The sequence below is a fragment of the Ascaphus truei genome, chromosome 5 (assembly GCF_040206685.1).
Source record: "Ascaphus truei isolate aAscTru1 chromosome 5, aAscTru1.hap1, whole genome shotgun sequence".
Classification (NCBI taxonomy): domain Eukaryota; kingdom Metazoa; phylum Chordata; class Amphibia; order Anura; family Ascaphidae; genus Ascaphus; species Ascaphus truei.
Window position 1 is genome coordinate 131,907,485 of NC_134487.1, and position 22,170 is coordinate 131,929,654.

Sequence of the window (22,170 nt, forward strand, 5' to 3'; positions counted from 1 at the left end):
GAGGCAATAAACGTGCAGGGGTATTATAATGATCAGGAGACAGTGTATATAAGTGTGGCAGTCTGTATATCTCTCCGTGGAAGCGAGTTAACCTCCGTTGAAGAGAGTTAACCTATCTCGCTCTGTACGAATTGCTGGCAAGAAAATATCTCAGTGGGTAAATGATTTGAAATGACCTCTGTTTGTCCTGCGTGATGTTGCAATCTTTGTGTCACAGTTGACCCAGGGAAAAGTGTGTTATAACACATACGCTGTACCTCCAAAGCTGTATACCGACAATGAAGCAAGAAGCCAGTCCTGCACTGCTGCTGCGGGTCCGTCCAATCAGAAAGCAGAATCAAGAACACTGTAGAGGATTGGTTAGACACTCGAGTGTCTAACCAATCCTCTACAGTGTTGTTGCCAGTACTGCAGCCTGACCCCCACTGTCCTCAAGTTGCCAACACTGCAGCTTGTATTCAGATAGAACCTGCCTGTGCAGTGTGTTCTCCTTGCAAGTGGTCCCCACAATATCCTTTATAGTAGGTCAATTACCTCGTCAGCGTAGGCGCGCGCTAGCGGGGGATGAAGTATATTGTTTGCCGCGAGTTTTCTGTCAATATCTGTGGAGCGTTATTGACCACAGTCAAATAAAGCACCTTTTTTGTTTTCTAAAAGTTCCTGGTGCCCATCTTTTCCCTATCCGCTTATTATTCATGCCTGCAAAGGCCCGAGAGCCTGAGCATTGCCATTGTATGTGACCTTTCGAGCCGGGTAAGGAGAGTTCTGTACAGAACGGCCCCAGAGGGATCAGTTTGGACATTGGCTCTAGACTGGTGTTGTGCAGCATCTTGGAGCGTTCGCTTCCTGGTTTTATGGCTTTCTGACTCCGGTGTAGCTGCTGGTCGACTCTGGCTTTGTTAATGATAATGTTGTTCCCTATTACTGGGATTAACCCTGGATGTGGTCCTCTGCCAGCCTATTACTTTCTAATTCTTGTCTTTGGCAATTTCTACACCAGTGATTCAAGCTCCATCCTCAAAGGTACTCAAGCTGCATTAGTGATATTTACAGATGTGTTCATTAGGGATATAAATTAGATTGTAAGCTCTTCGGAGCAGGGACTCCTTTTCCTAAATGTTACTTTTATGTCTGAAGCATTTATTCCCATGATCTGTTATTTATATGATTGTCACGTGTATTACTGCTGTGAAGCGCTATATACATTAATGGCGCTATATAAATAAAGACAGACATACATGGAAACTCTGACTTGTTGGATGAAGACTTAAGAACGGAGCTTGAACCAGCTTTGCCTACACCATGACTTCCTCCCGTTTACCTTAAATTAACAAAATAGGAAGATTACCAGGAGTACAAAAAAACATCATCATTGTTCAGACGTCAATGTTTGCTCAAGCAAGGAGACCCAAGAGAAGTGAACAAGTAAATACATTGTCGGAAAGGTAATGTGTGCTGTACAAGTCCGACATTGCCAAATCGTTACTATGTTTTTGTGTATCAATGTTTTGTTCATCAGTGCAGTGATATTTGCTTTGGTGAATAGCAACTGCCCCGTCCCTCCCCCCGCACCCCCTTCCCCTCCCTCCTCCCCTTCAATTTGCGTTGTGTAGAGGCATAAAATGTTCAAGCTTATTATCAAAATGACGTTTGACGCAGACTGTTGGAATGAGGGATTTTCACCATCTCGGGCCCCCCAGTGTTTTTAATGTGAATAGAAAGAGAAAAATGACACAGATTTTAATACAATACGGTAGGAGCCCTATTTAGAGAGTAGACATAATTGCAAAACATAGCGGTGGCGTTAAACGTGTCACTGCCCCATCTCTATTGTGGAATTGTGTTGGCGGCGGGGCTTAAAATATGATATTGAGGTCTGCTATTGGCGCCTGTGGCTGTTGCATTTTTACGTCGCAATCATTCATCTGTGCGTAATAATGACGTCTGCCCAACGTTCGTGCTTATTTGCAACTTGAAAACGTTCCTTTTGGGTGACTGGCCTGCAACAACTGCGCCTAGCAAAAGGAAACTACAGCAGACAAGCTGCCAGCAGCAGAGCGGAAGAAAGTAAAGTTTAACAGGGAGGAAATGTTTAATAAATAATAAGTTGTTTCCCTCTTCTGGGTCGTGGCGTATTGTCATTGCCAGGTAGCATCTGCGCATCAATTGAGCAGCAGTTGCAGACAGGGCTCCAGAAAATGTGCATTGCAAATGCTGGTTTCTTAAAGCCCAGTCTGATTAGCACCTGGTGCCTATAATTGCGTAATTAAGAAGGGGTCTGAAATTAAGAACAACCGTTAATCCAATTAGGAAACCAATATAAGACCCGGTGCTATATAATGTGTACGGTCATGTTGAACTCCTTTTAAATAACTTTCATGCCTATTCCTAATTTGTTAATGATCCCCCGCCCCATGCAAACTCACGCTTAGTTGAGGCCACAAACCTGCCGTGTGTGCCCCCGCAGTGACTTTGCGCTATGGCTCTACTGTTGCACGCCAACTCTAAGTGACCCCATCTGTCCTACGTCGTCCTTTCCTGTTCAGATCTTATTTACAGCTCCCTGGGACCTGCGAGTGAGATCTCACTGAGAAATGAGCAAAAGGACCTGTGTGTGCCAGCCCAAGGGGTGTTTGGTAAATGTCATTGGGGAACTTGAAAATGTTAAACTCCTTTAGTGGACACCTGAAGGTGTCTCTTGTTAAAGTAATAAGTGATGGAAATGATTTCTCTGTCACTTATTCAGTAGGCTGTGATGCCGCTTTCCTAAGATGATCTGATTCCCATTCATTTGGCTGGAGCTGAGCTATTCGGAAGCACTAGGAATTGGTTTCCCAGCATCCAGCGTAGGTTCCTTAGTCGTTTTTATGACCTTGGTAAATAGGACAGTATTTAATAACGCTAGTGCTAATTGGGGCACTTGCACAGAGACTCTGGTGTTTGGGGCTTTTTTTATATCCATTTCTGAGCACCTGTACGCATTTATTTGTGGTTTTGCAAGGAGGTTCCTCCTATGTGGGTGCAGCTTAATTTCGCAGCTGGCATATGGCCCTGTCTCCGTATCTTCACATCACATGGTGACTCTGTGGGGACGCTCATGTAAAGTCTGTGCACCTCCTCGGTGCCCTGAGGGACTCGCTTTGCCCAGATGGGATGGGCCTTTTGCTCAAGGTGGATGTTACTTATTCTATTATATGTGCTTTTATATCTCCCCACTGTAATTAGCACATCTAAAGGATATTGGGGGGAGGATCAGACCAGATGTCCGAACATCTGACCCTCCTCATCTCAAGAAGACAGATTGTAACCCCTTCAGCGCACAAAAAACAATGCATTGCAGGTCCCCCTGGCATTGAAGTGGTTAATGCGAAGGCTGCAAATGCTAAAATGACCCAGCTAGCATCATTTGTGTTGGTTATTTATGTAGTACGTTTGTCACTCTACCTTTCTGTTACTTTGCACCTATTTGTTACCCCCTTTGCTAGCAGATGAAGCCGGCATGTGCCTCTAGCCATAAAGAGGTCGGCTCAAGTATGATGGGTGCATTGCCCATGTTGTAGTAAATATATCTCTGTCCCTAAAATGGCAGTACATGTTACATGCACATTCTTCTTGTGTTTTTTATTTTTTATTGATCATTTTTACAGAAATAAAGAGAAAGGGGATACACAAAAGGAAAAGAAAGGGGGTAATACAAATGAACTGGTGATATCACAGTAGAGGGGAAAGGGATCATGGGTGGGGGGGGGAAAGGACAGCATTTGTAACACTATAACATAGTGCACAACTGTTTAAATACGACGTACTTCACTCTGTTCCAAATATTCTAATCTAAATATGGGGATATACCTGCATGTCGGAACCAAGGAGCCCAAATCTCTGAAAATTGGAACTGTTCAGGTAAGCCGAGAGTTTTTCCATATAACCTATATGCCAAATCTTGTTATTTATTTGGTTTGGAGATGGGGGGGGGGAGGAAACGGACGGACACAGGTTGTTTCTAATTTTTGGCGATTGTACATCTAGTAGCATTTAGAATTTGGGAGATTATTTTAGTTTCTTTTTTGTTATGGTTGGTCATTGGTTTTCCTAGCTATATATATTAACTTGTAGATATTGTCCTTACTCACAACGCACAATGAATTTTTGGAGGCGGCTTCCCAGATATCTTTCCAAATATCAAGATCTAAACTGATGTTTAACTCCTTTTCCCAGGATACCATATAGTTATTTGGGGTTTGACTGCTTTTGAGAGGGGTCACATTCTGGAGATAATGCCCTTTGTAAGAGGCTGGTGTAGACACCAATCCTCATATAGAGTTAAAACGTGATTGTTTTGCTTTGTAGACAGATTGCATATAGTGTCTAACCTGGAGACATCTGAAAAATTCAGATGAAGAATATCATGACTTGTTTGCAGCGAGGTGAATAAGGGGACTTTCCTTGAATAAGAATATCATTAATTCTTATGTGTCCTTTTTTGGACCCAAGGTTTGGATCGCGGGTTACCCATGTAAAAAGGAAGGGAGGTGTCCGAAAACAGAGGTTGCATAAGGGATGTGGTACCAGTTAGTTGGATCCTGGACTTAAGGGAATCCCAGAGATTACAGACAAAAGATATCACCGGGTTCTTGTAGATCTCAGCTGGTCTAGATTTTTTTTTATTAAGCCAGAGGTGGTTTTTAAATGGGGAGCAAATCAAATCTTTTGTTCGACCCATCTTTTAACGGTTGGGTTTGAATGCCAGCTAATTAGTTGCCCTAATGGTGCAGCTCTAGAATAATAATTTTGTAGATTCGGGAGGGCTAGGCCTCCTTCTGATTTGGATTTATAGAGAATATCTTTGCGAACTCTGGGTCGCCTATTTTGCCAAACAAATTCCAATATTTTTCTTTTGAATATTATTTAGGTCTTTTTGGCAGATATTAACTGGGAGAGTTTGGAAAAGATAACAGTCTAGGTAAAATATTCATTTTAATAGTGGCTATCCTCCCAAACCAGGATATTATATACGGATTCCAAGTAGCCAGATCCTTTACTATTTGGTCAAAGAAGGGTTTAAAATGTGTCTGATATAAAGTTGAGTAATCTTTTGTTAATTGGACCCCTAGATATTTAATGTGGTTCGGATTCCATTTCAAGTCAAAATTGAGTTGGAGTAATTTTACCATATCTTTAGGAAGATTTAAACTAAGGGCCATAGATTTGGAGTGGTTAATTTTATAGCCTGAAAGGGGACAGAGTTCTGATAAAACATGGAAAAGATTAGGGAGTGAAGTGAGAGGTTTTGAAAGCGTCAATAGTAGCTCTTTTTGCGGATGATATATCTTGAATTCCTCCTTTCCAACAGAAATACCCGCAATATTGGGATTCATTCTTATCCGACAGGCTAATGGTTCTATGGCCAAAGCAAACCGCAAAGGGGGCAGCGGACACCCTTGTCTAGTTCCATTTTAATAATGGAAAAGGATCAGACAAAGAGTTGTTTGTTTTTGACTATGGCCGTTCGGGCAGAGTATAGTGTGTTTATACTATTTAAAATTTTGGGTGTGTATACTATTTAAAATTTTGGGTGTGAATCCCATCTGTGAAAGCGTAGCCGTCATAAACTGTTAATCTATCTAACGCTTTTTCTGCGTCCAGCGAGAGTAATAGAGATGGGCATGTTGTTTGTTTTGCCACAAGTATTAAATTCACCGTCCCCCTTATATTATCAAGGGCTTGTCTGCCCAGGTCAAACCCCACCTGGTCCGGATGGACCAATCTAGGGAGAATAGTGTTTAATCTAGTGGCCAAAATTTTTGCATAGAGTTTTAGGTCTGTATTTAAAGGAGAAATAAGTCCGTAACTAGAGCACGTCAGAGGATCTTTTCCTTCTTTTGGGATTACTATAATGGTTGCACGTAGCATGTCTCTAGGAGGGAAAAGGCCGAGAAGCATCTCATTAAATATTTTTGTAAGGAATAGGAGAAGCATTGTGGAGAATTTCTTATTGTAAAGATCAGAAAATCCATCCGGACCAGGGGCCTTCCCAATTTTCAGAGATTTAATTGCCTCCAAAATTTCAAGGAGCTCTACAGTTTCTTCAAGATTTATTATATTGTTAGGTTCTAGTGTGGGGAGCTGGCATTCCGTTAAAAATTTTCGAATCTTTTTTGGCCTTTTATTTTTAGCCGAGTCTCCCACTGGGCCAGATAAATTGTAAAGGGATGTATAGAATTCTTTAAATGCGTCACTTATAGTTTTGGGGTTATGGGATACAAGCCATTTTTGGTGTAGATATTATGAATTTTAGCTTTAGCTTGTTTTTGCTTTAACTTGCGTGCCAACATTCTATCTGCCTTGTTGCTTTTCTCGTAGTATTTCTGTTGAGTAGCGGCTCAGTGAGTAAAGACACTGACTGGCACGGAGTTTGAAGCAGGGGAACCTGATTCAATTCCTGGTGTCGGCTCCTTGTGACCTTGGTCAAGTCACTTTATCTCCCTGTGCCTCAGGCACCAAAAACATAGATTGTAAGCTCCACGGGGCAGGGACCTGTGCCTGCAAAATGTCTCTGTAAAGTGCTACATAAAACTAGCATTGCTATACAAGAACTTATTATTATTATTATTATTATTATTATTATTATTATTATTATTGAGTCCATCTTATAGCTCTTTCTGAGTTTGATACCAACATCAGATTTAATTCGCCCCGTACTGAGATTATTTGCCTGTAATTTTTACAGGAGGGGTTTGTTTTGTGGATAAATTCTAGTTCTGATCATTTTTGTGTTAGTGTTTCAATTTGCTTTGTTTTTGTTTTTTTCCCCCGTGAAACCAGGGCAATCGGTTTACCTCATCACTGATTTATGAGCCCCCCAAAGGGTAAAAGAGGAAACCTCTGGGGTGTTTATTTATTTCAAAATATTGGGCCAGTTCCTCTTCCATTAGTTGGAGATTATGTGAGTTCAACAGTAAAGATTTGTTTAAAGACCATGTACTCAGTTTTGGTTGTGAGGCCTACCAATCTAGTTATAAGTGTAAAGTGATCTGACCAAGCGGAGGGGGCAATTACTGCTGAGGAAATGTTATCACTAATTTGTTGATCTACTAGAATATAGTCTATTTGTGAATAACTATTATGGGTGAGAGAAAAAAAAGAGAAATCTTTAACCTTATTGTTCACTAATCTCCAGGAATCCACCAACATCCGCTCCTTGGTCATAGATACAAGTCCCAGAGTAGAGGAGACTATCTTTTGTAGTGGTGGGAGACTGGGGAGCTTATCTAGATTTGAATCCATTATTGCATTTAAATCTCCGGCCAGGATTAGAAGACCTTTCTGGACAGAGTGTATTAAGTTTGCTGGCTCCTGGAAAAAAGATTCTTGATTTTCGTTAGGGGCATAAGTATTGGCTATTGTTAGATGGGTAGAATCCAGTGAGCCTGTGATAATTAGAATTCTCCCAGCAAGATCACTTTTAATTTGGTCTACTTGGAAATTTACGTTTTTATTAAAGTGTAGCTACACCATTTTTTTCCGTAGGAGCTGATGAGTGATAGATCAGAGGGTAGCCACTACTAAACAGCAATGATTGATCCTCGTTTTTTCAGATGGGTTTCTTGTAACAAAATGATATCTCCCGTTAGTCTTTTAGCCACGAGAGAGCAATTCGTCTCTTTCGGGGGGTGTTTAAGCCCTTGGTATTTTGAGATATTATATTAATGGGCATGGTGATGTTTCAGAGGTGTATGGTACAGGTGAACAGAGTGACAACTTACATATGGCAGAGAAATCGGTACATCAATCTTTGGAAACAGTCTGATGCAGAAACATATACATCGAGAGATATACATATTATTACACAGTAGTGACAAATGCTTATAAAACTGGCCATAGGGGTAGTGTAAACAAGGTGGGAAGGGTAAACAGAGGACCCCGGCTTCCAAACAATGTTTTGGGGCACCAGCCATAATGGGTCTCGTGATGTGAATCTATCGCATTCACTGGATAAATGAACATGGGGGGGGGGGGGGGGGGGGGACAGTGGCCCAGCGGCTCAACACCGCAGTGCTCTTTTATTTAGGAGCTAAACCTTCAAGAAAAACAAAACAAAATCAACCCATAAAATACGGTGTGGATTGTATGTGTGGTTATACACATCAGGGGGACAGGAATGGGGGGGAATCGAACATTGTAACTATATCACCTTATCTTTTCTCAATTTTTTAAAAGCATTGAGTAGGCTGGCAGCCATAGTGTGGCGATCTCAACACCTATTTTTAGTCTATATGGGGAGAGGGACAAAGAACAGGGTAAAAAATATACATAGAACGTGACCTTTAATACTTAATCTATAATAAAGATTCAGTTACTGAACTTTGGAAAAACATTTCTAGCCTGGACAACATATTGATCTGGAACCGTTATCCAAATTACACTTCTACCTAGGAAACAGTCCCAGGCTACACCATCGGGTGCCCACCACTCTGAGTGTTCAAATTAGTTCAAACTGACTGTCAACCTCCTAAATATCTCGAAAGCTAAAGTTAACTTGGAAAAACAGTTCTGCAGTGAACGGTGGAATAACCTGTATCCTGGAACTAGAACACTTCACAACCTTGGAAACTGATCTCGGTAACTTCTTGATGAGCAGTCCGTAGTGATCTTTGAAGATAGTTCAAGTTGGGCAATGGACTCCAGATATCGCAACCTTTGTTTAATTTGTAAATACGTTTCTGAAGTGGACAACGTATCCACTTACAAATTATGTCCAGAACACACTCTGGCTTGCCTGCCATCTTAAATAGGTACTTAGTAGGTATCCAGCTCTGACTTTTCAGGTGGGCTGGGTCTTTACTCGCCTTGAGGTTGGAGTCTTCACCCATGTCGGGCGCTGTGGCTTAGGTGAGAGACGAGTCCGTTGAGGCCTCCGGGTACTCTGGCTCAAGTAGGCCCAATGATCTCAATTTCTCTTCGCCCTCTTCTGGTGAAAGAAGGATATACATTGTTTCTTGTTATGTTCTGCAGTGAATTGGTGATCTGCGCGTACATTCTTCGCTTGTTCAGCGTGATTTTGGCCAAGTCCGGAAAGATAAGCAGGTGAACATTAGATCTAGCGGCTCTCAATATCTCCTCTTATAACGGAAATAGTGTAGATGTGTGATCACATCTCGTGGCTTTGCTGGGTCTAGGAAGCCTATGTGCTCTGTCCATCTGGAGTTTCTCCTCCGATACTTCTGGTAGCAGAGACTTGATAAGCCGAGTGAGAATTGCATCTAATTGAGCGTTGTCCACTTCCTCCGGGACTCCTCTGATCCGCAGGTTATTGAGCCTTGATCGGTTCTCTGTGTCTTCCAATTTTTCAACAATTGTTTTGACTTGAGATTTTAGTTTGTGGATTTCTTGAGCTTGGGTCTCTTGGGCAAGTGCGGTAGTATCCACCTTCTCTTCCAAGTCCACAATGTGGTCTCCTATAGACTCTATCTTCTCTCTGATACTATGACGAATACTCTGTATCTCGGATTGAAAGGAGCTTTTAATGTTCTGAACAAATACCAGCATTTCTTTGCGAGTAAGCGGAGCATCTGTCTCTTCTTCAGTCAGGTTCTGGCTCTGCGTCTTCGCCTGCGATTGACACTTCTTGATCTTTTGGCTCCTGGATTTTGATTTTTAAATGCTGGACCACCGGTTTTCTTTGTTGTTTAGTGGATGGCATATTGGTTGTTAGTCAATTTTGGGCTGTAATTAGAGCTGGGTTTGTTTAGGTGATGTAAAAAGAAAGCTTTTAAGTTGAAATAATCCCCCTCATTCCTAAAATGTCCTGGTCACACACACATTATTTATATTTCTTTGCTTGCTTTTGATTGAGCCTTTGTTCCTTGATCATTTGGTCTTCTCCCTCTCATCTGAGCTGACCTTAGAAATTGCCCTGGGCCCAGTGGTCAGTAGGAGGTAATGAGGCTCAAAGTAAGATTTAATTGGAGGGAGAGGGGAAGGTGTTTATTTGCACTCTCTTTCAGTTCTTTATTTGGAGCCTATATCTGTTTCCTCTTAGTACAGCTGCATTGAGCTGATCGGGTGGACCAAGATGGGCGCCAGCCTCCTCCCAGCAGGGACGCACTGACCGGCAACCTCCTTCCCCCCTCCGGTGTGTAGTGTGTGTAGTTAGATATATATAGCTATAGATAGCTATATAGATATATATATATATATATATATATAGCTATAGATATAGATATAAAACTCAAAAGTGTTCGATTGTTAGTAGATGTGGAGAATCTCATTGGTCCGTTGGTCCGCCCTCCCCTCCCCCCCCCCACGCCTCTCATTGGCCACGAGGTACGCTGACATCACGGACACACCTACTCCACTGTGACACACACATACTGTCACAGACTCTCACCCCTGCAGACTCACCATACCCCCTGAGACTGTCACCCGAGACTCTGAAGCCTAAACTGAGCCCTCAGCATAGCCTCTGACACTCTCTCCCTGCGGACTCACCCTACCCCCCTGAGATCACCCCTGCGGACTCACCCACCAACCTTGGTAAGTCTAACCCACTTTCCAACCCTCTCTCTCCCTGCGCCCTTTACTACCTCTCCACCTCCTCAATCATCACACACCTCACTTTCAAACCCTCTCTCTACCTCCTTCAACATCACACACCATCAATATAACCGCCTCTGCTGCCCCCCCCCCCCCCCTCTTACCCGTCACCGCTGTACACCCCTCACAAATCACGACCTCCACTGTGCAGACCCCACCGCGCCTCTGCTCAGCAGGCCTGACAAATGGCCGACTACACCCCACCCTGGCTCCTCTCGCCGGCACCGCTATATACAGCCGCTCCCCGCTTACTGTCTCAAAATGGCCACCTTCCCGGCCACTCCGCTATCACGCCTCCGCTTTGCACCACACCTTTCCGCCCGCTCCTCTATGTCCCTGCTTACCCCTACAAAATATGCCCGACAACATCACGCTCACCGTCTCCACTTTGCAGCCAATGCCCAACTACACCACACCGCGCCTCCACTCAGCAGCCCTCACAAATTGCCGAATAACAATCACCCTCTCGCTGCCCCTTCTATATACACCCGATTCCCGCTTACTGTCCAATGGCCCAGTAATGAGCACGCTCACCGCCTCGGCTGTGCTCCACAATTGCTGTGTCAAAATGCCCGTTCCTGCCCACTCCCCTATGTCCCCGCTTACCCCTCCAACAATTCATCACGCTCACCACCTCTGCTGTGCACATCGCTTACCACCTACACTGTGCACCCCCATTACTATGACAAAATGGCCGTTATGTCCCCAATTGCTTACAGTCTCAAAATGCCCGGCTTCCTGCCCGCTGCGCTATCACGCTCACCGTCTCCGCTTTCACCACACTTACTGTGAACAAATGCACACCTTCCCGCTCACTCCGCTATATCCAATGGCCCAGTAATAATCACACTCCCCGCCTCCGCTGTGCACCATGATTACTGTGTCAACAATTCATCAGGCTCACCACCTCCGCTGTGCACCCCCATTACTAGGGCAAAATGCCCGTCACAAATGCCTTACCTTCACTGGCTTCACACCGGGAAACAAAGTGTGTGTGTGTGTGTTAGTGTGTGTGTGTGTGTGTGTGTTAGTGTGTGTGTGTGTGTGTGTGTGTGTTAGTAATTTTTAGGGTTTCTTAGAGCTTGCTGGGTATTTGTGTATTTTTTTAATTTAATATCGGTTATAAATATTTTAAAATATTGTTTTAGCAAACTTTTAGTTTGGTAATTACATGCTTTTACGGTGTTTAATCTCTCATGAAGCGACAGCTTGTGGACTCTAGAGTCTACTAGAAAATGTTGATGTCTCTTATTTTCTTTGTGTTCTTTTGGAAAGTAAATATCATGCCATTATATTAGTCAGACGGATAAAACTATTAAGGCAATTAGTACCCGATGAGCGTGAGTTTGATAGGATGCAGAGAAACGAAAAACACATTTTATTGTTTTCACTTTAAGGGTAATTGAATGTTTCTAAGAAAACCAAATACATTGACAAGTTGTTAACCTGCCTCATGAGGCGGTCCCTTGTAGTATATCAGGTACAAAAAAAAAAAGGCAGTGTATCAAAGGAGTACTTTTGTTTCTTTTTGCAAATGTCTTCTTGCAGTATGATTTTGCTTAGAAATATTCTGGTGGATTTTGAAGTAAATAATGACCATTTAATGAATGTGTTTTCTTGAGGGTCCCTGGTGTCTGTTTTTATGGTGGTCTCGGGATTCACTTAACATAGATTGTTGATCACCTGCCCATAAAGGTGGGGTCCGTCAGAACCGAAGTCTTGGTGTGAAGAAGCAGAGAGAGAATGAGCAGATGGGAAGAGCCACAGGGGAAGCCTGGGATGGAAGTGTTTATCTAGTGCAGGCCTGCCCAACTCGTAAAGTGAGAAGGGCCGAACTGCTCCAAGGAAAAAAAATTGGGCTGCACGGGTTAAATCATCATCATCATCATCTCTCCTCCAGCACCTCTCATCATCATCATCATCATCCTCCTCATATCTCCCCCAGAACCCCTCACTATCAACCTTTACGATACTCCCCATCTATCTCTCATACCCCCATCTCTCCCCCTCACACACACAATACCTCCCTCCACATCAAACACACAATACCCCCCTCCACATCAAACACAATACCCCCTCCACATCCCCCCAGCCCATTCCATGTCAGCAGCCCCCCCCCCAAGTCAGCATCCCATGTCAGCATCCCCCCCCCCCCACAGGTCAGCATTCCCCCCATGTCTCTCTTCCCTCAATGACACGCTCTCCCCCTCCCCTAAATGACACTCTCTCCCCCTCCCCTAAATATGACTCTCCCCCTCCCCTCAATATGACACTCTCCTCCTCCCCTCAATATGACACGCTCTCCCCCTCCCCTCAATGACACTCTCTCCCCCTCCCCTAAATATGACACTCTCTCCCCCTCCCCTCAATGTGACACTCTCTCCCCCTCCCCTCAATGTGACACTCTCTCCCCCTCCCCTCAATATGACACTCTTTCCCCCTCCCCTCAATGACACTCTTTCCCCCAACCCCCCACCAGCCTGTTTTTCACCCCCCCCCCCCCACCAGCCCGTTTTTCACACCCCACCCCCCCCCCCCCCACCAGCCCATTTTTCTCAGACACACACACACCTCTAAGATCAGCTAAGCACATCCTCCCCGGTACTAAGCCCCGCCCCCGGCATGCTCTGACCTCCAACCCGCCCCCCGGCATCCTGCTATTGAAAAAAAATTTACTCACGGCTGCCGCATCCTCTCTGCTGCTGCTACCCCCGCGCACCGCAAAACCCGGGGGCGGGGAGAGAGGGAGGAGGAGGAGGAGGGAGGGGGGGGGGGAGAAGAGATGAATCGCCGCCATTTTTTAAAACTTTATTTATTATTTATTTAATTAACTGGCGCCCGGCCGGAGTCATCGCGGGCATATGTTGTGCAGGCCTGATCTAGTGGGTGCATGGGTGGCAGAGTGGAATGGAACCATTGTAGGAAGCACTTGGATATTGATTCAGGAAGGTCCTTCTGCAGGTCACCAGAGTGATATTTTTGCCTGTGACGATGGATAATAACTACTTGCTGTGCAATGATTGCAAAGCGGTCTTCTGGGGCTTATGCATACAAGTGTAAATTGCTTAGTACTGTATTGCCACAATACTGTTATATACCCAATGTGATCCAGCATGCCGTGTAACAAGCCAAGAGCTCTCTGTTTATAGGTGCTGGGAGTGTAAAGCCGTGTTTATCAGTACCAGTAAGGCAGTGAGGAGATGGATCAGTGGGATTCTTATGAGACAGAACCACACAGATCTGTGCATGGGCTTGAATCTGCAGCATGTTCTCCTTTCCATCACCTAATTGACAATTAGTGACTGCTGGGGCATTTATGTCAAGGCCTATGAGTAAGGAAGACGCTAATATGGCATGATTTGTGTCAAGTCTACTCTTGCTTTGTTTTTGTTTTTTTTGTTTTTTTACATTTTTATGGAGATAGTTGGAGTTATGTTTAAGTGGTTTAAAAAAAGCAATTGCTGTACAATTGCTCATTCCATTCGATTTTTGTTTTTAGCAATCCCACCCTTTCTAAATTCTGTTGCATTCTGGAAGTACCAGTTGCTGAATACTTGGGAGATTAAAATGGCTACTGCCATACACCTGCATTTACATATTGTCATGGTAACAGCTGTGCCTCACAGCCTATGCTTATTCAGTTTGGACATTCAGTATTAGTCTGGTACTGTGTATCTCAGGGACGTTGTCACAGGGTTGAGGGAAGTACCAGGTGACTACGGTCACCCCGGGAACGGGCCTGTAGAAGGGGTTATACCCCGAAACGTTACGTTGCCCCCCCTGCCCTGGACTTTCATACCCCCCGTGTTTCCCCCTTTTCCCCTCCCTCCCCTCTTCCCTGTCCTTGTCCCTATCTTAGTACACAGTGTGTTTTTCGGTCTATGTTTGACCATTGTGTGCATCATTCGTGTACCATTAAATGCGTTTTTGGCTGATCCATTTACTTCTTTGTTTTTTCCGTTTGAGTGCTTGGAACATTTGTGGTTCATAAAAAGTTTTGTGTTTTATGGATGGAATGTTTGATGCTAATGGGTTGCATGTTTAAACTAAAAGTGAATTGTTGACAACCTCTTTAGGTTTTGAATATTAAGGGGCTTATTTTATATCGGCTGAAGCATCTGACCGGGCTGTTTTTGGTAGAAATTTACCTTTAACTGCAATGGGAAAATGTGTCTGAAAACGACATGACTGGCTGCTTTGGTTGACCCTAAATGTGCAGATCTCATTTCTTGCGGATGTTGCAGCTTCGTATTGACCTGTTAGGTGAGGTTAGCCCAATAGCTGTATTAATTTCCCAAAGGGGGAGGGAAGCCCCCCAAAAGCTAAATTCTACAGTACATTTTTAGGAATTGGGGGAAGAACTGCCAAACCTGAGAATGAAGACGGTAGAAGGAGGTGGAAAGATTCCCTATCATTAAAAATTAAATAAACGAATAAATTAATAATTAAGCAAAGGGATGCTCCTTCAAATGCACATTTCTGTGTAATAGAAAAAATGGCAAAAAAAAAATCCTAGAGAATTTTTGAGAAAATATGAACGGCTACCATTGTAGGTTTCTAAAAGCAGCTTGATGACTGGCTGTGTCATTAATTATCTGCGGTATTTATTTCCCCCCTGAGTTTGGTATCTTCCCCCTATAAATCTCTCTGCAAAAGTAGCATGCAGCACTGCTGGGATTATATTCCCATGTATGTGACTAAATGGGACTGCACCTTTTTTGAGCAAGAAAAATACAGACGGTGTTTCAGGGGTAAGCACCCTAACTCGCCAAGCATGTTTTATAATGTAAGGTAATTAATAGGTTTTCAGGTGATTGCGCAAAGTCCTAACTCAGAAAGCACAACACCACTTGCTGCAGGCCTTAATGCCTAACTGGAGATTGAATGTTCATTCAAGGACAGGGATTGTAGCTATGCTAAAGGTACTGTTTTACCCCTTCACTGCCTGAGAGGGGCTGCAACGTGTTGAGTTAAAATTGGTTCTTAGCATACTGAATATTCTAAAAATGTCCTTTCCCACCCACAAATTTGTTTTATATATATATATATATTTGTTAAACTGCTACAGGGTTTCACTATGCGAAAGAAGAAGCCTAATGGTGAAAAAATAAAACCTTCTATATTTCACAAATCTGAGCCAAGTGGGATACAGATGATCTACATAAATATTTGCTCAGTGAGAAATGCACATAGTGTGTTTGACATGTCAATATCCAAGGACTAAAATGAGTGACCTTTAGGACCAACATTGAAATTTCAGTGGAAAAGTACCAATTGTAATCGGTGACACTCCCTTAAAGTCTGAGACTGCTTATGATTAAGAGGAAAAAAAGAGAAACCCAGTGAGAGTTGATATATCTGGTGTCATATGAGACACACCCTAGGCCTTGGAAAAATGCACACTATCTTGTGGCAGCTGGTTGGCTGGTCCCTGTCCAGTGGAGTGACCCAGATGTTCAGCAGCTGCTCTCCTCCTCCTCCGGCTTTGTTTTTTTGGGTGTGCTAATTGGCACGTGTTCTTTGGTTATATCCCTACAGTGATGGTTTGCTCTTTTACATGCCTCACTACCAAGAATCCTTGCCTGCAGCTTAATTATTGTGTAATCTGTGACTGGGGCAAATGAAGCCGGTTTGGACTCCTGTAGAAGACCTGCACATGCATTTATGGGTTCTCCATCTTTGCTGTACTTTTTGTATTTCTTGCCCCTTTCTTACCCACCACAATTCTATTGTATATGGACGATGCGCTGGGGAGGCCATGCGAGCTGAGCGAGCTTCTCGCCTCCCCACCTTTCTCCTGACAGCGCTTTCTGACAATCTCTACCATTTGCAGCGTTTGTGCCGACCGCTCTGATCACAATAGGAGTGCTGGCAGTGCAACATTGCTCTGTAGTGACAGAGTGCCAGTGTGGGCTGTAAAAGCCGGGATCACAGCTTCATTTAGTGATATACATGTGCGGTGAAGGAATTCAATGAAAGCAGCGTTTTTGTGTTGATAGGAAATTTCTCTTCACATCCCACCCCCATACAAATAATTATTCTGTATGTTATTACTTTATAAAGCTCTCAGGGGGATTCTTTGTGACAATTACAAGTTAACGCCTTTGCTGCCATAGGAGCCTACAATGCATTATAAAAGCAGCGTGTTTCGGGCCCGACTAGCAGAAGAGGGCTACGCAGCCGCACCACACACACCATGGCCAGCTTTGCTGTATTTGCCTTTTATATTACTGTGTAGCAATGACCTCTCGCCCTCCGTAATGTGCAATGGTGTAGACGTCCTTGTGGGGGTTGTGGAGTGGGTTAGATTAAGTTATGAATTCAGCGAGGTATTACGAGGACTAAAGGTTGTGCATCTATATTTTTACTACCTGCCCACGTAGGGGGGAATGCCATGCAAGTGACTCACAAGTCATCAATTTTCGGATAAACATCCTAAAGATTGATTAGCGCCTTGAGTGCCGACGAGACCCGCAGCACCAGCCCGCCACGCCCCTCCGGCACTTGCGATCACGTGATCGCCCCCTCACTGACGGGACTACGTTCTGGGCGATCTTCCCTAGAAAGATTGATGTAGCTACAACACCGTGGGGCCACCGGAGTGCCAGGCCCCATGATGTAGTCGCAACGTCTAACGGCAATCGAAGGGTTAAGTACCTGATTTAAATGTTAAGCTTTGAAGTGCTTTTTATAACGCATCTGGAGGGAGGCAGCGGCACACACGGCCTGGTTGGGGGAACAGTTGCCAGTGAGATTGTACCGGGGGCAGCGTTTTGGAAATGTAAAATCCGGCACTTTCCCTGGAAAGTAATTGTGAAGGGATTTTCATTGATGCATCGCATGATCAAGTAGCAAAAAGGTAGTAAAAGAGAGATTGTGAATAAGACATCCATGCTGCAAAGTTTGAGCAAACACTAAAAAGCTAAAAATATTGTAGTCTTCAATGGCTTATAAGAGGGCTCTATCCATTTTCTAGACATGTATGGTCATAATAATGATGGTGCTGAGTGAGTACAACGCAGCACAAACCTTTTTATCTGCCCTGATGAAGAGTTCAAAAGCTACAATTCTTGGCAACAAAGCACGAGAAGGTAGTGACGGTCTTGTTACTTTGATCAAATCGCCAGGCAATCGGTGCAGTCGTCACTAAGACGCCCATGATTAGGTTGATCTTTTTGTGGCCATTGAGACAATAAGCATTGTGTGTTTCTCCTCCAAGCAGTGGATGGTATATCTTGGACTGATGGGAGTGAGGGGTTGATGCAGGAGGTAAGCTTTAGTTTAGACCTTATGTCTATATGCTTGATGGTTACAGGCAGCGATCTGTGTCTGCCAGCACAGCGACATGGGGCTCTTCAGGTTGGGAGGGGGCACACGGTGATGCTGGCTCGTTTCCTTTCATGTATAGAAGAATGAGTTTTGGTCTCCACAATTCCCTTGGGGTGTCACCCTTCCCCCATAACATGTACTACAACATGAGCATTTAGTATGAGTTGCCAGTTCCCAGCTGTGTGTTCAGTTCCTGCTGCCATTTATCACAGATGTCCCTGTATTTCCCCTAAAGCAAAGCTTCTGGTACCAGATTTGGGACTCCATTGGAGTGCAGGTTTCCTGCCCCCTCCCATTCACTCCCTTCCCGGTGTCGGCTCCTTGTGACCTTGGGCAAGTCACTTGATCTCCCTGTGCCACAGGCACCAAAAACATAATTTTTTTTTTAGTTCTACGGGGCAGGGACCTGTGTCTGCAAAATGTCTCTGTAAAACGCTACTAGAACAAACAGTTATTATTGTATAGCAGTAACAAAAGGAGAGTCTGGGATAAAATTACTTTTTCCCCACAGCTAAGTGTTTGATTTGTGGCCTGCACAGAGAGCGAGTTCTCAGCCAGTACTGTGCACCAACTACGGGCAGGTCCATATTGCGGGGGGCGCAATCACATTGCCTAAAGGCATTGATCGCGCCCATAGACGGCACGGGCGGCAGCAGGAGGGTGCGTGTGTTGCGCGAGAAATCAGTTGAAACTGATTTCTCGGCGACAGCCAGGTCACGCGAACGGGTTCGCCCAATGAGGGCGAACGGGTTCGCCCAATGAGGGCGAACGGGTTCGCCCAATGAGGGCGAACGGGTTCGCCCAATGAGGGCGAACGGGTTCGCCCAATGAGGGCGAACGGGTTCGCCCAATGAGGGCGAACGGGTTCGCCCAATGAGGGCGAACGGGTTCGCCCAATGAGGGCGAACGGGTTCGCCCAATGAGGGCGAACGGGTTCGCCCAATGAGGGCGAACGGGTTCGCCCAATGAGGGCGAACGGGTTCGCCCAATGAGGGCGAACGGGTTCGCCCAATGAGGGCGAACGGGTTCGCCCAATGAGGGCGAACGGGTTCGCCCAATGAGGGCGAACGGGTTCGCCCAATGAGGGCGAACGGGTTCGCCCAATGAGGGCGAACGGGTTCGCCCAATGAGGGCGAACGGGTTCGCCCAATGAGGGCGAACGGGTTCGCCCAATGAGGGCGAACCGGTTCGCCCAATGAGGGCGAACCAGCTACGTGACGCCCCTAGGCATGCCCCCCCACGGCACATCTACCATGGACAGAAAGCGCACCCGCTTCACGCGGGTGACGTCACAGCCTTTGCACGCCTCCGTGCGGGCGAAGGCGGTATGGCCTTAGCCTAAGTGAGGGGGCGAGAATGGGAGCGGGTGTGAGGGGAAGCAGGATGCAGGCTTGAGGTGGCAGTACAGGCAGTTGAGGTGGGCACATTTAACTCTTTGATGCCAGAGAGGCCAACTCAAGGGGTATAGGAGATGTTGTGGAGCAGGCAAGAGGATGGAGAAGTGCAGAGGATCTGCTGTCTGGGCACAGGTGTAATAAAGAGCATAAATCAATGGCAGTAGGGGAATGGGCGTGTGGGGTGTGAGCGAAGCGGGAGCAGTGCAATTATAGGAGGTGAGTGTGCTAGCATGGTTGGGGAGCAGAATTACTGGGCATTTTCCTACTTGGGCATGGTAGCCTTCAGTTATCAACTGCACAGTAAGGGCTGAACCTGATGAGGTGGTCACATGTGCCCTGGTTACACCCTGTCTTTGTCTCTTATGATTTAAAGGGCATGTTCTTTGTTCTTTCTGTGAGGTGGAAGGTCAGAGTTCACTCTGTTCCCCCCTCGGGATATGATCTCATTGGGTTAGCACTCACGTTTCACAAGCTTTCTGCCCCCCCCCCCCCCCTTCCTAATACATCACTCATCCCAAACCCACATAAATTGTCATATCTGCTTCCCCTACAAGCGGTTTGATGACACATTATAGCTGCTGCTCCTGTGAATAGACGGGTAGCTGATGTTGGCGTGAAGATTGCATGTCAAGCTACATTCAGACACTGGAGAGCTCCCTCCCTTCTCCCAGCTGCTCTGCGTGGTGTGTAATTAGTAGAGGGTGCCTCGGAAGCCCGAGTTTCTTGCAGGGAGAGTGGTGGTTCACTGCGAGGAGCTGTGTTCCTTCCATACTAAGAGCCTGTCAGCTGCCCAGATCAGCAGCCGCAGCATTGTCATGGTAACAGAGGGATGCTGCTTTCCCCAATATGCTGCAATTTCCACATTTACAAAAAACATCCTCCCCGCCGAACATGAGGATCAGTTTCTCAGCTGCCAGTGCTTGCTGATAGAGACATTCCCTGCAAATAATACCAGGGGAGTGACAAAGCCTCTCTGTGTTAAGGGAAATTGGTTTAGGACAGGGGTGCCCAACTCCAGTCCTCAAGCCTCCCCCCTCCCTCCCCCCCAAAAACAGGTCAAGTTTTCACAGATATCCCTGCTTCAGCATAGGTGGCTCAATCGGTCTCTGATTCAGCACAAATGGTTCAGTCTTTAACTGTGCCTCTGATTAAGCCACCTGTGCTGAAGCTGGGACTTCCTGAAACCCTGACCTGAGGACTGGAGTTGAGCACCCCTGGTTTAGGACATTGGCCTCAAAATGAATGCAGGCATTTGATAAAGTCTGTGAAGGAGCATCAGATCAGTTCATTTCTTGGTAACAACACTGGGGGGATGATATAAAGGAATGTCCTGCATTTTAGCATCATTTTGCCAACCTCTCTCCGTACAGGACCCTGTGGTCCATAATAATAATAATAATAATCTTAATATATAAAATTGAATTTTGTGGGGTATTTGTTGCTAGATGTGGTGAATCTGATTGGTCCGTGGGTATGTCACCCAGCCTCTGGCCAATCAGATTGGTCCGTATCCCTGCCCCGCCCCGCACGCCTCATTGGCCTGCGTGGCTTTATGACGTCACCCAACTGCCACTCTCTTCTCCTCCTCACCCGCCCACAACCACCCGGCCACTAACACTAACAGCCGCTCCGGCGCAGGCCTCACCTCTCCCCCACCTCAAACCCCACTTCCCCCCGGTCACAACACTAACAATGGTGCGGCCCAGTGCATGCAAGACTGTAGTACAACCCCAAACTACAACTCCCAGTATGCTCCATTCTCTCCCCCGGGCTCCCGGTCTGAACCACCGGAACCCAGGCAGCTAACCGACCTCAGGGTGCGGAGCCAGGCAGTGCGAGGCCGCGGCGCATCGAGTATTCGCGAGGCCGGACGGAGGAGGATTCCTTCCTGCTGCTCAATATGGGGTAGACTGGAGATGTACGGAAGATGGCGGCTCCCATGTGACTCTAGCTCCGTACGTAACATGTCACGACGCGTCTTCTACTAGCATTGACACCATTATGGCCTTCTACGAGTTGGCTAACGTCAGACGTCACTGTACAGAAGATGGCGGTCCCTAGGTATATTGTTTGTGTTGGCATTTGTATAGACAACTCATTTAAATGTTTAGGACCGTCATTTTATATGGAGTGACTCTGGATTATAGGGATAGACTCACATATTTCCTGTTATATAGTGTAACCCCCAGACTGCAGATTATAGGGATACTCAGATAGCCCTGTGTTATATAGGGTGATCATCAGACTGCAGATTATAGGGATACTCAGCCCTGTGTTATATAGGGTGATCATCAGACTGCAGATTATCGGGACAGGCTCACAGTCCTGTTTATTTTTATATCTTCGAGGAGAGGGACATCTGAAACCGCTGCTAGCGAGGACCGGGGGTTCATGCATGGGGGGGGGGACAATGATGTGCGGTTCAGGGGGGGGGATAATGTGAGGTGCAGGGGGGAGAGACAGATGTGGGGTGCAGGGGGGGGAGAGACAGATGTGGGGTGCAGGGGAGTGACGAGTGATGTGGGGTGCAGGGGGTGGACAGTGATGTGGGGTGCAAGGGGTTGACAGTAATGTGGGGTGGACAGTGCAGGGGGGTGGAGAGTGATGTGGGGTGCAGGGGGGGAGAGTGATGTGGGGTGCAGGGGGGGCAGTTTTGTGGGGTGCAGGAGGTGGACAGTCATGTGGGGTGCAGGGGGGGAGACCGCAGCTGTGAAGGAGGGGGGGGGGGCATAAATTCCGGGCAACGCCGGGTATATCAGCTAGTAATAATATATTGTAAGTGGTAAGGGGGTTGTTGGTATATAGAGGCATTCTGGGACTCGGGCACTGCTGGGATGACGAGGCCCTGGTA

At 45.8% G+C, this 22,170-nt stretch overlaps 1 protein-coding gene across 6 annotated transcripts in view; it reads left to right on the forward strand.

The window, feature by feature from the left end:
• Nucleotides 1-22,170, forward strand: part of DBN1 (drebrin 1) — a 68,576-nt gene that overhangs the window by 13,400 nt on the left and 33,006 nt on the right. Inside the window, exon 1 of one of the 6 annotated variants that reach the window (XM_075600847.1) lies at nt 482-521. The exons of 4 other annotated variants lie outside the window; for them this stretch is intronic. Coding sequence is in view for 1 of the 2 variants with exons in the window: in XM_075600845.1 (XP_075456960.1) it covers nt 21,367-21,380 (14 nt within the window). In the remaining variant the exon portion in view is untranslated. Of the gene's footprint in view, nt 1-481; nt 522-20,968; nt 21,381-22,170 lie in introns of those variants that run through there. One more of the 6 variants, XM_075600845.1, reaches the window with a different exon arrangement.